This window comes from Eriocheir sinensis, chromosome 8 (genome assembly GCF_024679095.1).
Source record: "Eriocheir sinensis breed Jianghai 21 chromosome 8, ASM2467909v1, whole genome shotgun sequence".
Classification (NCBI taxonomy): domain Eukaryota; kingdom Metazoa; phylum Arthropoda; class Malacostraca; order Decapoda; family Varunidae; genus Eriocheir; species Eriocheir sinensis.
In genome coordinates this window covers 24,719,718-24,735,154 of record NC_066516.1, presented here as the reverse complement: position 1 = coordinate 24,735,154, position 15,437 = coordinate 24,719,718, and the positions used below count along the sequence as shown (strand labels likewise).

At 36.2% G+C, this 15,437-nt stretch overlaps 1 protein-coding gene across 16 annotated transcripts in view; it reads right to left on the bottom strand.

The window, feature by feature from the left end:
• Window positions 1–15,437, bottom strand: part of LOC126995740 (uncharacterized) — a 298,135-nt gene that overhangs the window by 10,753 nt on the left and 271,945 nt on the right. For 8 of the 16 annotated variants that reach the window (XM_050855616.1, XM_050855615.1, XM_050855617.1 and 5 more), the window contains 9 exons: window positions 13,009–13,224; window positions 12,048–12,140; window positions 10,685–10,807; window positions 9,526–9,642; window positions 8,652–8,732; window positions 6,557–6,706; window positions 3,069–3,272; window positions 2,637–2,858; window positions 362–550 (listed from right to left, as the gene is read on the bottom strand). In XM_050855616.1, coding sequence (XP_050711573.1) covers window positions 362–550; window positions 2,637–2,858; window positions 3,069–3,272; window positions 6,557–6,706; window positions 8,652–8,732; window positions 9,526–9,642; window positions 10,685–10,807; window positions 12,048–12,140; window positions 13,009–13,224 — 1,395 coding nt within the window. The remainder of the gene's footprint in view (window positions 1–361; window positions 551–2,636; window positions 2,859–3,068; window positions 3,273–6,556; window positions 6,707–8,651; window positions 8,733–9,525; window positions 9,643–10,684; window positions 10,808–12,047; window positions 12,141–13,008; window positions 13,225–15,437) is intronic. The other 8 variants (XM_050855605.1, XM_050855604.1, XM_050855609.1 and 5 more) reach the window with 8 other exon arrangements.

Genomic DNA, 15,437 nt, shown 5'->3' with positions numbered 1-15,437 from the left:
CAGGGGATTGCTCTGTATGCATTGTTTTAAAACAACATAGCACCTGAACACTAAAACTAAATGATGAGATTTATTGCACAAAAAAGTGATCAGGCCCAGAGGTTTCCAACACCTGTCTGTGAGTAGGGCAGAGGGGGGTAAAGGGAAGACTGAAAAATGCTATTTTCCATCATCATTACATACCACATTTCCTGCATGGGAGGTAAGGTAATTGCTCTTACTAAATAACTTTTAAAATATCAGATAAAGTGCATATGAGAAGTAAGATTCAACACTTATGTTATCCAATTAGTGCAGAACCAATCACTTGAGGTAAAATTAAATTACCTTGTTTCATTCTAAAAGTATAGTCTCAACTAACCTGTCTTTGATTTGCTTCAAAAGATGATTGTGAGTGCAGATAAATTTGATCAGAGTTATAATGTTCCAAGAAAGAGGTTAGTCTATCAAGATGGTAATTATAGGAGTGCATGTGCTCAGGTGGAGGTGGTGGTGGAGGGTAGTCAGAATCAATGTAGTCGGGACTTTCTGAATATTCATTGGGGCTGATCTGCAATATCGGATTTAAGTTACAATCTTATTCTATAAAAAATTTATAAGTGTGTGTATATAATTATCTTTATTTACTGAAGTCATCATAGGAATAGCATGATGTTGTACGTTCAACAAATAAATGCTATGTGAATAATTTTCAGGGGCAATATAGCTATATATATATAACTATATATAACTATATAACTATATATATATATATATATATATATATATATATATATATATATATATATATATATATATATATATATATATATATATATATATATATATATATATATATATATATATATATATATATATATATATATATATATATATATATATATATATATATATATATATATATATATATATATAGTTTGAGTTATGCTTTAAGAATTGGTGTTACCTTTTTATTATTATTTGCAAGACATACATGTTAAACAGAAGCCAAGAAAGTATATTCCCTTGAAGAAAAAGTAAGAAAACCTTTAGTGATTAGAAAAGTATGCATGCAGAGACTGAAACAAAAAATGTCATTATTAATATATCTCTCAACAGTTAAAATAAATCACCATGTTTATGGTCTCATTGTTACTCTATATCTAAATATCTTTATAATTCTACGTCAAAGTATAGGTTGTGACATTAAAGTTGAAACCACAGCTCTTATAGATATAGATGTAAAACACACCTGTGACTAAAGCAATGCATAGTTGAACCGCTACAATACAATATTCTACTTATTCGCAGCACTCAACTACTAGCTTGTACTTTTTCAGGACATGAATCTAGCAAGCTACATAAGTTCTTTTATTCTTAATTGTCATTAAAATTATATTATTTTCAACCTTTGTCTGTTCTCAAATCCATGAAGCTTGCTTCTTATTTCTCTTGTGTTATACCCAGCATTTTTGTTTTCTTTCCTCTTTGTGTACTTCTTGGCTTTTTCTCTAGATCTCTCATGATGTGCCACTTTTCTCAGCCATGTGTTAAGGCTGGTAGGATACATTCATTGTATTCCTTTCTCTTTAAGGAGAATGGTAAGTTGCAGTTCATGATATTACTATAATTCAACAAAAGTGCTCCATCCAATTCCTGTTTTCTTGGTGGGTCATTCTTTTGTAAACTAGATTTGCACTGACTGTTTGTCCTAGATATGTGTATTCCTCTACTCTCTCAAGTATTTTGTTCCCAGTCATCATTTGTTGTCCTGTCAATTCATAATTATACAGTAGCTACCATAATTACCTTCAAATTAATAAATTTAGTACAGGTTGAGAATCCATTATCCAAAATTCCTAGGACTGAAAGTGTTGCAAAATTCAGATTTTTTCGGATTTCAGAATATGCAGGGCTTTTTGACATTTCAACAATATCTTTACACCACAGAGCACACAACATATGGTAATCACAATGAGTAACAAGCGAAGGTGTGACTGTGACAACTGCTGACAATAAACTAACGCATAATGGCACAAGAGTTGCCATGTCGTGGACTGTGTTCCCGCCCAATCCCATCCCAAAAGCCGCCCAAAACCCGTGGTGGTGGCAAGCAAATGTTTTTACGCCCAAGGTGTTGATCCAGCAGTAGGTTTACCTGTCCAATTAGGCGGGTAAACCGCAGACCTGGCAACCCTGAGCAGCACACAACAGCTGTACGGGGTGGAACCTTCCCATCACTTTGCGGAATTTTCCATTTGTGACATGTCAGCATTAAAAAAAACTTTCGGATTTTTTGGGGTTTCAGACTTTGGAATTGCAGATCAAGGATTCTCAACCCGTAGTAGCAGCTCTTTATATGAAATTTGTTATCTTTTTTGTTAATTGATGTAATTGTGAAATTTTTGAGTGAGAGTTGATTTAGTAATATGCTTTTATGAAATTATAAAATGATTTTGACAACTAACCCTGGTATATAAGCCTTCTAATTTGCAATGCAAGAGTTACTACCATTCCTTTTCATTTAGAAAATAAACTATTTAAGTTTATTTATAAAAAAAATTGCTATCCTTAATCTTTATAAACCTAATGAGGAATTTAAAGGCTTTCTCATGAACTGAAATGTAAAGCCTTCAACAAGTACACTGATCAGTTACCTCCTCCACATATCCAGATGCATTAACATAAACAGGATGGCTACCCAGCCTATTTACTTCAGGAGGATCCAGTCCTCTGTCTCTTGTGATCATGGCATCTAGGTCTGTCTCCAGCCAGGTGCTGTGGGTCCTCCGTCTGGCTGGCACAGGTGCTGCTCCTGCCACGCCAGTTGGAGATGGCCGAACCTCTAGCCCAGGATTTGTTGATGTGAGTTTCTGAATCTGTCAGGCAAAATTAGATATATATTATTGTGTGTCCTGGTTTATTAAAATTGATCTATTTTCTTTTAAATATATGGAGGAAGTCAAAATTACAAGAAATGGCCATTCAAAATTTACTTGAGGCCTACAACAGTTTCATATTGATCACAAGAAAAAAAAAAACAATATAATTATTGCCTCTTCTAATTTTCCTTACTACTGGATATTTACCTGGTGGCTAAGTTCAATTCTTCGCCTTTGCAAGTCTTCAAGAAGTGTCTGAACTCGCACCATCTCAGACTGAATGTGGCGTGTCTCAGTAGTACCAACAGCTTCCCTCTGGCAATTGCGAGCCATTGTCATTTGGATCTTTTGTCTCAGCATCATCATTTCATGTTCTAAACGACTATTTTCGGCAGCAGTTTCTTCAAGTTTCTGTTCAGAGAATTATTCAAATTAGTTTTGCTTTGTAGTATTTGACACCATAAAATAATGACTATTAAAAATTTTGCAATGTAATGTAAAAGATACTGGACTGGGAAATGTACAAATTGCAGTCATGGAACTATGGTCAAAAGTGATGTATTGCTCCTCGGGGAAATTTAAGATTAAGACTTAATAATTCTGGAAAATAGCCACTCTATACATAATAAAGCTTCAGTGGTGTACAAACTAAGTCATGCAATCATGATTCCTATATAATAAAGTTTTTTTGTAAGGTATGCGTGAATATGGTTGCAGCCTATATTGCTAGTCATCAGTGCAAACTACTGAGGTTTAGGAATATATGGTATTACTCTACCTTAGGATAGAAAGTTAACAATGCATAAGAAGTTTCAGTGGTATATACCATTTATGAAGATCCACAAGTGAAAAGGTGCAATACTAAATTGTGAGACTACTTAATAAATGTTGAAGCATACTTTGGTGTATATCCTGTTTTAATTTCAACAACAAATAGTCCTAAAGATTTAAAATTTCATAATAACAACATTGATTTTTGCCTGTTAAGGTAAATGTGACTTATCAAATTATTCAATGCCAGTGATTATGTTGAGTTCCTAGTCATTTGTGAGGCTCTGGACACTGGTGGGACCATTTCAATGAGTGATTTTTCTTTTTCTTACCAGAGTTTTCTTTCCTTGTTCATGCTGCTTTGTTTCAACTCTTTTTAAACTGAGGTTAATTTAACTCAGAACCATATGTCTACCAAAGGAAGTGTAGTACACTTGACATTTGATTTTTCAAACTTGATTTCCCGGATATTGATTTTCCAGAAAAAAATATGGGGTCCAGCAATTGTCAGACATATGCCCAGTCAAGACTGGGAACTGAAATAGAAGTCTGAGTAAAAAATCTGTGATCCTGCTATGTCTGGCAACTGCTGGACATATGCCCAGCCAAGTCTGGGTCATAAAACAAGTCTGGCCATACATCTGATTCCATCGCCGAGTCAGTGTCTGCAACACCCACTAGGTTGCCGTGTGCATGCCAAACATATTTGTTTATTGTTGTCTTGTGCTGTTAAGCAGGCATGTTGTGACCTAACACTTCCAGGTAAATACAGTATGTACTGGAATGAAGCCCATAAATACATAATTCACATTAGTATAATATTTTTGACCAACCGGAGAGCTGAAGAAGTATATTGCCTGAATTTCACTCCACTATACCTTCACACAACCTCTGTGTGTCACAAAATACACTAGAAATTAATCCAGACCGGTGCTGGGGTTCGAACCCACAACTGGCAAGATGAGGAAGTCACTGCTTAACCAGTCGGCCAAAGAGGTATCCCACTCGCAGAGTGAGTTATGGGAGGCTCGCCCATCAGGCGGGTCATGGCACTACATGACTTCCCTTCCATGTCCAGATTAATTTCTATGTGTTTATCACTGAAACTTCCCATTTTCTATGAACTCTTCAGAGCATGGGCCATCCATCTTCCTTTTACCTACTCAGGGAGACACAACAGAAACAAAGAAGAGGATGCCCACCACTTTGCCACCACATATATTGCCTGAATTTCACTCCACTATACCTTCGCATGACCTCAGCGTATGAAAACACACACGAGAAATTAATCCAGACCAGGGAAAGTTTTGCCAGCGAAGGGGATCGAACCTGTGACTGACGAGATGGGAAAGCCACTACTTAACCAGTCGGCCAAAGAGGTACCCCACTAGCAGAGTGAATTATATGGGAGGCTTGCCTCTCAGGCGGGTCATGGCACTAAAGAAGAAAATGGTGAATGCTTCATTGTCACCACAGCCATGTCATTTGCTTGTTTAATTGTATTAGTTGTACAGATATTTGTAGTTATGATCCAGTTTTTATTAACCATTTTATATTTTTATCAACTGATTTCTGTATAAAGAAATATTACTTTGTAAATAATTTGCATGGTATGATATGCTGAAGCACCTGGAGTTGAAAAAGAAAATGGTGTATGCTTTGTGACTGCTGTCCCTCCTCCATTTCTACTAAAATTTATTTCATTTTCATAGTTGTTGCATACATTTCTTCTCACAATTTCCTTTGTAAGCCTATAGATGATAATATATAGTTACAGGAACCATATATAGGACAAGTCAGAACAATTTCAAGTAACCTAACTTAGCTAATCCAACAATTTCCTATAACAATAGGAAAGGTTGATCAGCCAGTGTAGCTTCATATTAAATATTTTCTGATTTGCTCATGACATGTATTAGTATATCTCTGAATTAGCACTGCATGCACTCGAGACACTGTGTTCCCAACAGTGATGACTTGCCTTAACTAAGCGTGCTGTATTCTGTCTGCAGCTCAGACCCTCTATAAGAAACTTCAGAAGTTCCTGATGGCAGGATTCAGTGATGGCTGCCTTGTGGCTGTTATGCTGTTGTATGGTATTTTTGTCAAATGTATTTCTATTCTCTTTGTCATGTTCATGACATTTCTGATGGGGCTCATTTCCCATCATAGAACATGACATCTCAGTGCTCACAAATCATACAAGAAACTTATCTATTTTGGAGAATAAATCTTTTCCCAAAACTTCTTCCATGATTCAAACCCGGGCCTCCGATATGGGAGGCAGACACCCTAGCGCTGAGGCAGAGGAATCCCCATGGCTCAAGGCCTTGGGAGTCTATCTATATCTTTGGACCATCAGCAGCTTAGTAAAAAAGAGTAAATAAAAAAAGAAAGAAATATACAGTAAAACTGAAAGTTCATGGATATAAAATGCTTCCAAAGAGGAAAGCCCTTTGAATCCATTAAGAAATTAAGATATGCAAGACCATAAATGAATTGGTATCGTCATGTGATGATGGGACCCTACCACAAAATGTGAGACACTAAGAGACATTCATCATTTTCATCTTTTTCATGCCTAGGTTGAATATCACTTTCTATGAATACATGATTAGCTGACTACAGCAATCAAGCAGTTGTGATAATATATGAAGTTTAAGCTTCATAGAAGATATATTTAGTAAAAAAATAATTGTTTAGAAGATTTATGAGTATCCCAGAAGTTTATGCTGCTAATGTAATCAAATAAAGTAGTTTTTTTGGCCTAAATATCCTTTCAATGAAGATGCTATTTTTTTTGTGCGTGTGAAAATATATATATATATATATATATATATATATATATATATATATATATATATATATATATATATATATATATATATATATATATATATATATTCTTTATTAGCTTAACTCACCCTTGCAGATACAGCAAGGTGAGCACGAAGTTTGGATAGTTCGTGTTCCAAGTGTCGTCTCTGTTTCTTTCTGCGCTCAAGCTCTACAGGTCCTTCATTTGCTCCATGAGACTTGGATTGTAGGTTAACTAGGGTACGCTCCAGCATCTCCTATGGTGGAGAAGTGAAATACTTAGGAAAGCTCTGACAATTACACTGATGGCCAGAAAGATGTTTTGAGATATCTTTTGAGCTAAAAGTTTTCATATATTTTTATGAAACAGCTAAAAACTTTTGCCATATCAAGTTATCTTTTTAGCTCATCAGTGCAGAATTAGGAAATTCAGAAATCATCTATCATCTGAGTCCTCCCTAAATGAAAAATAATCAAACTATGCAACTCAAGTAAATATGCACAACTACAATTTTACTAAGTGTAGAAGATGAGTGTTATTATGACTATAACTATGCAACTTATAGAAAGCTAATCATTACTTCAATTATATATTGACTTTTCTTAAGTGCAAATGATACTTGACTAAACAGCAGAAACTAGTAACTGATAAAAGAACAGGAAACAACTGGCAACAAAACCACATTAAAAAAGCATTTATTCCCCACAAAAAATGCAAAATCAATTTCTGCATACTCAAAAAGCACCAATTATGCATCAAAACTAAGTCCAAGCCACACAGAACCAAACATCACAGAATCCTCAGGATGCCTCTCCTAACTTTCCAGTTTCATGCAGGCAACAATTACACACATGCAATCCACACATGGTAATTACAGTACATAACTTGAAATGAGAATGGAAGAATTACAAAAAAATTGTGTCTTTGGGATTATTTGGACAAATCAGCATGCCTTGTAAACTTATAGAAATCTGTTAAAAAGCTCAACTTTTACATGAGTATTATGAAATGAACAGCACTATTATAGACTAAAAAGCACAAAAGAATAACGCACTGGTAGGTTGTATTGTATCACACATAGAGCAAAAGTGAGTAATATATTACCTTCTACTGTTGCCATATGTATGCTTACCATTATCTATATTTATATGTATGCTTGAAAAATGTCAGGCACATGCAAATGTGACTGAAGAAACTTTATGCAATCCCGTAATAGTGATAAAATGTTGTGGTATGTGAACTTTCATATCAGTAGTTTTAGTAGGGTAACCATACAAAATAATGCCATGATATCAAGCAACACGCACATTCTAAATGATAACCTCTATTGAATCTAATATGTGGAGGTAAAAAATATTTTGTCTTTTATAGGTGGCTTGACAATGATCTAGGGTGGTTCTAATCTGATGATCGACCAGAGACGGTTCATATACTAAGATAACCATAATGTAGCTGACCCCGTTTAGGACACATAATAAATTTTATACTTAAAACAGGTTGATTTCATAAAAATAAAGCATAACAACCAAGTTCAGAGGGAGCAAATGTTACATCAATGTATATTGTTGATAAAGTTAGAAAACTGCAGATCATTGCATTAAATTGTTGGTATTACTTAAATGATTAAACTTGTAATGTTTGGTAATTGAGAACAAAGTAATAAGGATGAGGATGATAATAATAATAATGAAAAAAATAAGAAGAATGATGAAAATAATGAAAATAAAACCATTACACTAACAATCATGATAAACCTCAGGCCTCCAAGGTTATATAATGTACACCTTAAGAAACGATATATATACGTATATGGGTTATGTTCTTGAGCACGGTATTGACTTCCACTATTAAACACGAATAAATTAGTGCCTATAGAGCATGTATATACACACTGAAAGGTAAGAGACAGCCTATATATCACAACAAAGATTTTTAGACGAGCCATCTACAAGCAATGTGAGAAGCAACAAGTGGTTTGGGTAGTACACCACTTTAAGGATTTTCCAACACCATAAGTGAAGTATAATGCATCAGTGAATATCATTAGAGGGTCAATACTACCTCAAAACCCCACCTTAAATTATAAAAAAAGAAGCACCAAAGAGGGCCCAGAATCTATCAAAGATGACCATATGATACCCAAAAGAGAAATTAGTCAAAGTCTGGTCACTCTAAAAATGAAGGATGTACAGTGTTCGAACCTTCTCTCTCTGCAAGCTCTGAATGGTCAGTGACTCTTGGTGGAGGTTCTTGTCCAACTTATACAATTGCATCACTTTTCCCTGGAAGTTCAATGTCACTGTGTCATATAATTTTCCTGTATAGCAAAATTACATGAAGAATCACACACATACACACTTAAACACACACACACACATACACACACACACACACATACACACACACAAATACACAAACACTAACTACAAAAAGGTGAATACAAAATAAAAAAACTTTGATTACAATATTAAAAAAAATCAAACACATTTCTAAATACTGAATGAAAGCAAATATTCAAATCTCCTTTATTAAAATTCATATCAGAATTAATTTCATTCTAGAGCGGAGAAACAATTAAAGGGAAAAATGTAAAGTTCGTTGCTCTTTCTTGATTAAAGACTCAAAAGAGGACTTGAAAATACTCATTCAACAATCCTTTTTATGAATATAAAATTTGCAAGAACAATTGGCCTGCTTCTGTGAAAAACTAAATCAATATGAAAAATATACTGAACTTTGGTATGATGCTGTGCACCATAAATGAGAATCTGAGACTTTATCAATAATTTGTAAAACAAACTGCTCAGGTAAATGATGTACAATCATGAAATATTTCAATATGGTGAAGTGAAAAGATTTTGCATTTCAAATCAAGAAGGTACTACGTATAATAGGTATCCTCATGGAAAAATTTCTTAGATTCTAGTAACATTAAGTTCAACATATATATCTGTGGTAGCACTTAGGTGTAGATTTGACTCTGCTCTATCATTGATTTTATTAAATGAGATTTGAAACTTATGTAATGCCATTCACTCCTGCCAGGCAAGGGCCAGTATTTTTATCAACACCAACCTCTAGATCACTCTGGTCTGCAGAAGCTAGCTCATGTTCTTGCAGCTGCAAGTCTTCTGCAACTATTCTTCTTTCTTGTATTCTTCTAGAGAACTGAAGTGAATCAAAACCATTTGTCTGTAAAGAAAATATTAAGTGTATATAAGTAAACTTGGGCTGATTAGTTACCACCTGCATTCATCTTACACTTTTTTGTTTTGCAGTGCCAAAGAACTGACATTAACTAATACTGAACATGCATAATAATAGATTAAAAGTGCTGTCCTTCTATAAATGAGCAGCCAATGGATCTTGAATTTTACACAGTCTCCCTCTAACTATAGTGAAACCAGATTAGCGAGTCCGTTTTGATGTTGACTCCCGCGGGTCCTTTCCTCCCCTCTACTCTGCTACACAGTCCCAGCACCTAACTTTTACCCTCATATGTTACCTATACCTGACATATGAGAGGAAGAGATAGGAATTGGGATTGTGTGGTAGAGCAGAAGGGAGGAAAGGACCCGCAGGAGCCAATGCCACAACCGACTCACTAATTTGATTTCACTATAAATACTATGACTAAATCATAATATTGGTACAGAGAATGTTATAGATACTAATATTATATAAATAATTCAGGACACCATACATTGCTCTTTGGAAAATCACTCTGGCCTCCTAGGAAATACTTTACTGCACTGGTGAGAATATATAAGGAAATACATAATAAAACATGGAAGTCAGCCTACTCTAAAACTAAAAGTCAGCCATAACCACTACTTTGAAGCAAATGGCAGGCTCCAGATAATATAATAAAATATAATATATATATGTATATATATATATATATATATATATATATATATATATATATATATATATATATATATATATATATATATATATATATATATATATATATATAATAAAATCAAAGAACTGTAAGAAAGAAGACCCCTACCATTTATTTGCCAGAATATTGAATAAATACTTATGATATGCAGGCATCATTGAGCATTCCAGTGTCACTGTACAGCATGCCATTTGGCAGCATTTCTTGAGTTGAAGGTCATTAGATATTTCTAGGGCATTCAAGTATTTTAGAATCTTTCTCCTACTTTATTAACTTTCCCTACACTCTATAGGGAAGAACATATTCTGCTTTAGACAGATGACTTACCTGATAATACCTGGATTGCCCTGGGTCTTGCTGTGCTGCGAGCCTGGAGTCCCCGCCGCGGTATAAGGAGCCCAGCTTGACCATGTTGTCCACCAGGTTGATGAGAGGCTTGCCCATTTCATACTGCAAAACAGTCAGAATTGTAAAATACAATTACTGATCGAGATTACTTTCCATAGATGATTTTTAAGTTAAGCAAATCAAATATATATATTATAGAAGGTGGTAATTCAAAATCAAACTAGGGAAATGAAAGAATCATTTTGAGAGAGAGAGAGAGAGACACACACACACACACACACACACACATTTGCATACATATTCAGGCCACACAGACCCTATGGTACAGACTATAGGTGGTTAGTCCTTGAGCCTAGGTGAAATTATAATAATCAAATCCCACAAACACTGCATTTCTACTTTAGTAAATATAAAGTTGAAGGAAGCGTTGGTCAAGCTTGTTTTTAAATAAATCAATCGTGTTACACTGGGCCACTGAAGGTGGGAGCTTATTCCATTCTCGCGCTGCAACATTAGTGAATAAATATTTGGTGCAGTCTGAGTTTATTTGTTTACATAAGTTTTGTGGCGTTATTTCTTGCTATAAACATGTCATTGATCATAAACAATTTGGATTTCTCCACATTCATAAAACCAATGAGTATTTTGAAACATTTGATCAGTTTTCCTTGGAGGTGACATTTCTCAAGGGAGAACAGGTTAAGATATGAGAGTTTAATTGTATGGTTTGTTGCGCAAGGAGGAAATTATCTCTGTTGCCCTACGTTGAACACTTTCCAATTTAGCAATGTCCTTCACACAGTGGGAAGACCAAAACTGTAGGCTACCACATTTTCCAAGTGGGGTTGAACTAAACTATTGTACATTAATATTCAAGGGCTGGTGGCCGCCCTGCTTCCTCAGTCCATGCCGAGCAGAGTGCACCACCGCCACAATCGGTGGGGCAAAGTTAATATATATATATATATATATATATATATATATATATATATATATATATATATATATATATATATATATATATATATATATATATATATATATATATATATATATATATATATATATATATATATATATATATATATATAGTTCAGCACCAAAAGGTTGTTATTTTTAGTGAGTATAGATTATAAACCTTCTGGCGACTCGTTACTATATCTAAGTAGGTTATAGCAGGCAAGCAGGTTTAATTAATTCGAATATAGCTCATAATTTAATGACGTGTTTTCTGAGAAAACAAACTTTAGATTATTGAAAAATGTATATCATACTACTGAGTTTCGTAAAAATGATACACGGTGATAAAAGTAAATTGACTGGAAAGTGTTGAGTAGGCTACCTGCTTGTCGAGGTCGTGCAGGTGGTGGTTGAGGCTGGCCAGGCGGCGCAGGTGGTCCTCGCGGTGGTCGCCGTCCAGCTGGGCCAGGCGGGCCTGTGTGGGGGCACGGTTAGAACACAAAGCCACGACTGAAATACCCTTTAGGTTTCACTCTTCTTGATACAAGACGAAAAATAGTGCCATGATATGGAGGAGAAAAAAAAAAATCAAAGGAAAATGAAAACCTTTTTAAGTGGTTAATTTACCGCTACATATTTTTACACAATTAGAAGGTAAGCGACACAAACACCACAAAAAATACAAAGACAGTCAGAGAATTCAAAATAACACTTTTCATAAGACAAAGGAATAGGAATAAAAGAGACACAGAGACGAGGAAATACAAAAGTTGCACAGATACTATACAGAACCACACTACAAACAGCACTACACACATGCAAGTCACCCGATGCAGTGAAGGGAAGCAAGATATTGAAAAAAGGCAATAAATATACAAGGGCAGAAAGTAGAAAAATACATCACAACATGTGCAGATACTATAAACAACAATAATAAAGAAAATGCTGCCATGCTGCTCTGCTTACTCAGTGCATACAAAAGCATTATAACGTTTGAAAAACAAAACAAAAAAACTGCGCAGTGTATATATATATATATATATATATATATATATATATATATATATATATATATATATATATATATATATATATATATATATATATATACACACACACACACACACACATTGCGTATTCTATCGTAGGTATTTACACGTAAGTTTTCTGTGATCTACTACACACTAAAATTGCCAAATTCAGCTGCTGAGCTATAAAAATAATAACTATACAGTGTGACAAGCCATTACCAGTGGCCTGATTCGCGTTAGTCTGATTAATCTGTTGTCTCATTCTCAGAGGCAAATAAAGATGCTTGTGCTGCGGGTGGTGACGAGGCGTACCTGGGAGTCCCTCTCGACGCGGGAGTGGTGCCTCGCTGACTGCAGGGCCGAGTGGTGCCGCCGCAACTGAATGAGCAGCAGCACTAACTCTTCGTGAGTTTTGCCCAGCAACTCCCCCGCACTGAGCCCCTGAAGACCTCGGACATCCACTGTGTCCTGACCCGGCGGTGCGACGGGCAGTGCTGGCTGCTGGTGCTGCTGTTGATACTGCTGCTGCTGGCGGTGGAGGTGGTGGTGGTGGTGATGATGGTGGTGGTGATGGAGCGGAACGGTGTTAGTAGAAGTAGAGAAGGTGTGCTGCGGGGTGGTGTGGAGGGATGTAGGCCTCGCGCCTTCCCCTGCCCGGCCGCTCGGGGCGCGGCGAGCCCTCCGCTGCACAGGGAGGGGACCAATGCCCGTCAGACCCCACACTAACTATTGTGCATATACGGACGCGCAAAACACGGACGCACACAAAACAGGGTAGGATACCAGCTCTCGCATAAAATGCCATCAGGGGCATAGGTTCTAAATTGTGATGAAACCTTATGGGTGTGTTATCTTATAGCTGTTTCAACAGCTGAGGAAAGACTTTCCGCTAACCGTTTATATCACTTATGGAATGTGCCTGTAAATGCAAGGTGCTTGCAAAAATGAAACAAAAATCTTTGAGAACAGTTTGGGGAAACACGGTGATATTTATTGCATTTAAATGTGTTCACTAATGAAAACATATACGTAATATGTCCTTTCAAACGTAAGGCTTCTTTTTTTTTTAGAGAATGTAACTAATTTATCTATTTTCACCAACTGCGAGAGACTGGCAAAAACACGGCCAAAGAACTTGAAGATTTTTACTCCCTGCAGCCATGCCTACGGCAAGAACAATGACACTTTTGACTGCCACAACACTGTTGTGGCTGCCAGAGTTGCAAAGTGAGCTTCAAACAATGCACTGCATAATGCCTTGGCTCTACTAAGCATATTCGTCTATACCATGCTTCAAGCACGCTAATCTTCATGCACGGATCTCTCTCTCTCTCTCTCTCTCTCTCTCTCTCTCTCTCTCTCTCTCTCTCTCTCTCTCTCTCAGAAGAAGAAGAATGTGCCTACGTAACTTGTTGATCTCTATAGTATGACTTCATTTCGGTCAACGCGTGATTTAGACGACTAAAATTTAGTGTTGTAATGTCCGCGATATTACATGGGTGATGACTGATGACAATGCTACAGTGAGCTGGCTAAATCGATTAAAAGTACTTACTCATATACCTCGCTTGGGTAGCCGGGCAAGTAGTATAGGGCACAATCACTTAGTTAAAGCTGCTCAAGCTGGTTAAGTGCTCGATAAAAAAGGCGGCTTACTGTACCTTAGTTGTCTGTTTAATGCAACATGAGCGTACTCAATTCCATTGAAATAGCGGTAACAGCCCCAGTTCAATCATCATGCACAGTGCATAAGCCAGTAGGAAACTACTAATATATCGCCATATATCGCCAGATGACACTCTAAGGTTGCAAACTTGCCACTCTTCCTTAAAATACGGAATGCCATTTGTTCCTCATTTGCCTGTCTGAATGATTAAGCAGAAAAAAATCAGTATATTAAAACTGTAGTGAGCACATTTTTCGGTGAACCACGAAACCAGTCCATAAAATTATGTTACTCTAAGGTCGTCCTGAAAAACGTGTAAAATAAACGTCGTAACGTCTCTCCCTCTTCATCTTGCCTTCACCAGCAGCGGCTGTCAAGTCATGCAGGCCAGAGAAGTTTTAGGGTTTCCATCCGTTCCTTAAAATATGGATTCGTTCTGTATTGGAGAATGGGATGTTGCGTTCCTTATTTTTTAGATCAAGGTGGCAGCCCTAACTGAGACTCTGCTCCGAGTATTTTCTGCTTTCAGCACTCTCGTCTTGCTGCGAACAAAGGGAACCCACGCTCACGTCTTCGACTTGTACAAAGAGACACGCCAGTCCTCGTCGAAAGACCGACTTGGTCGGCTAGGCTGATGTAAGCCGATAGAGTCAGTCTATCGGCATCCTCCCCTCCCTTCATGAGCCGTCACCCGACAAGGGTTTGTGGTCCCTCTTTGAAGGGACGTACGCGCTTAACGATGACGGCCTCCGTATGGCCCGTGTCCCCACCCGGGGGGGGGGGGACGAAAAAAAAAAAAGGAATAAACAGGATGTTCGTATACCAAATCACCGCTCATAAACCAAGGCATTTTTGTGGGATTTTTTGCTCGTAAATCAAAACACTCGTAAACTAAGGCACTCGTAAACCGAGGTTTGACTGCATATATAACTATATATATGTATATATATATATATATATATATATATATATATATATATATATATATATTTATATATATATATATATATATATATATATATATATATATATATATATATATATATATATATATATATATATATATATATATATA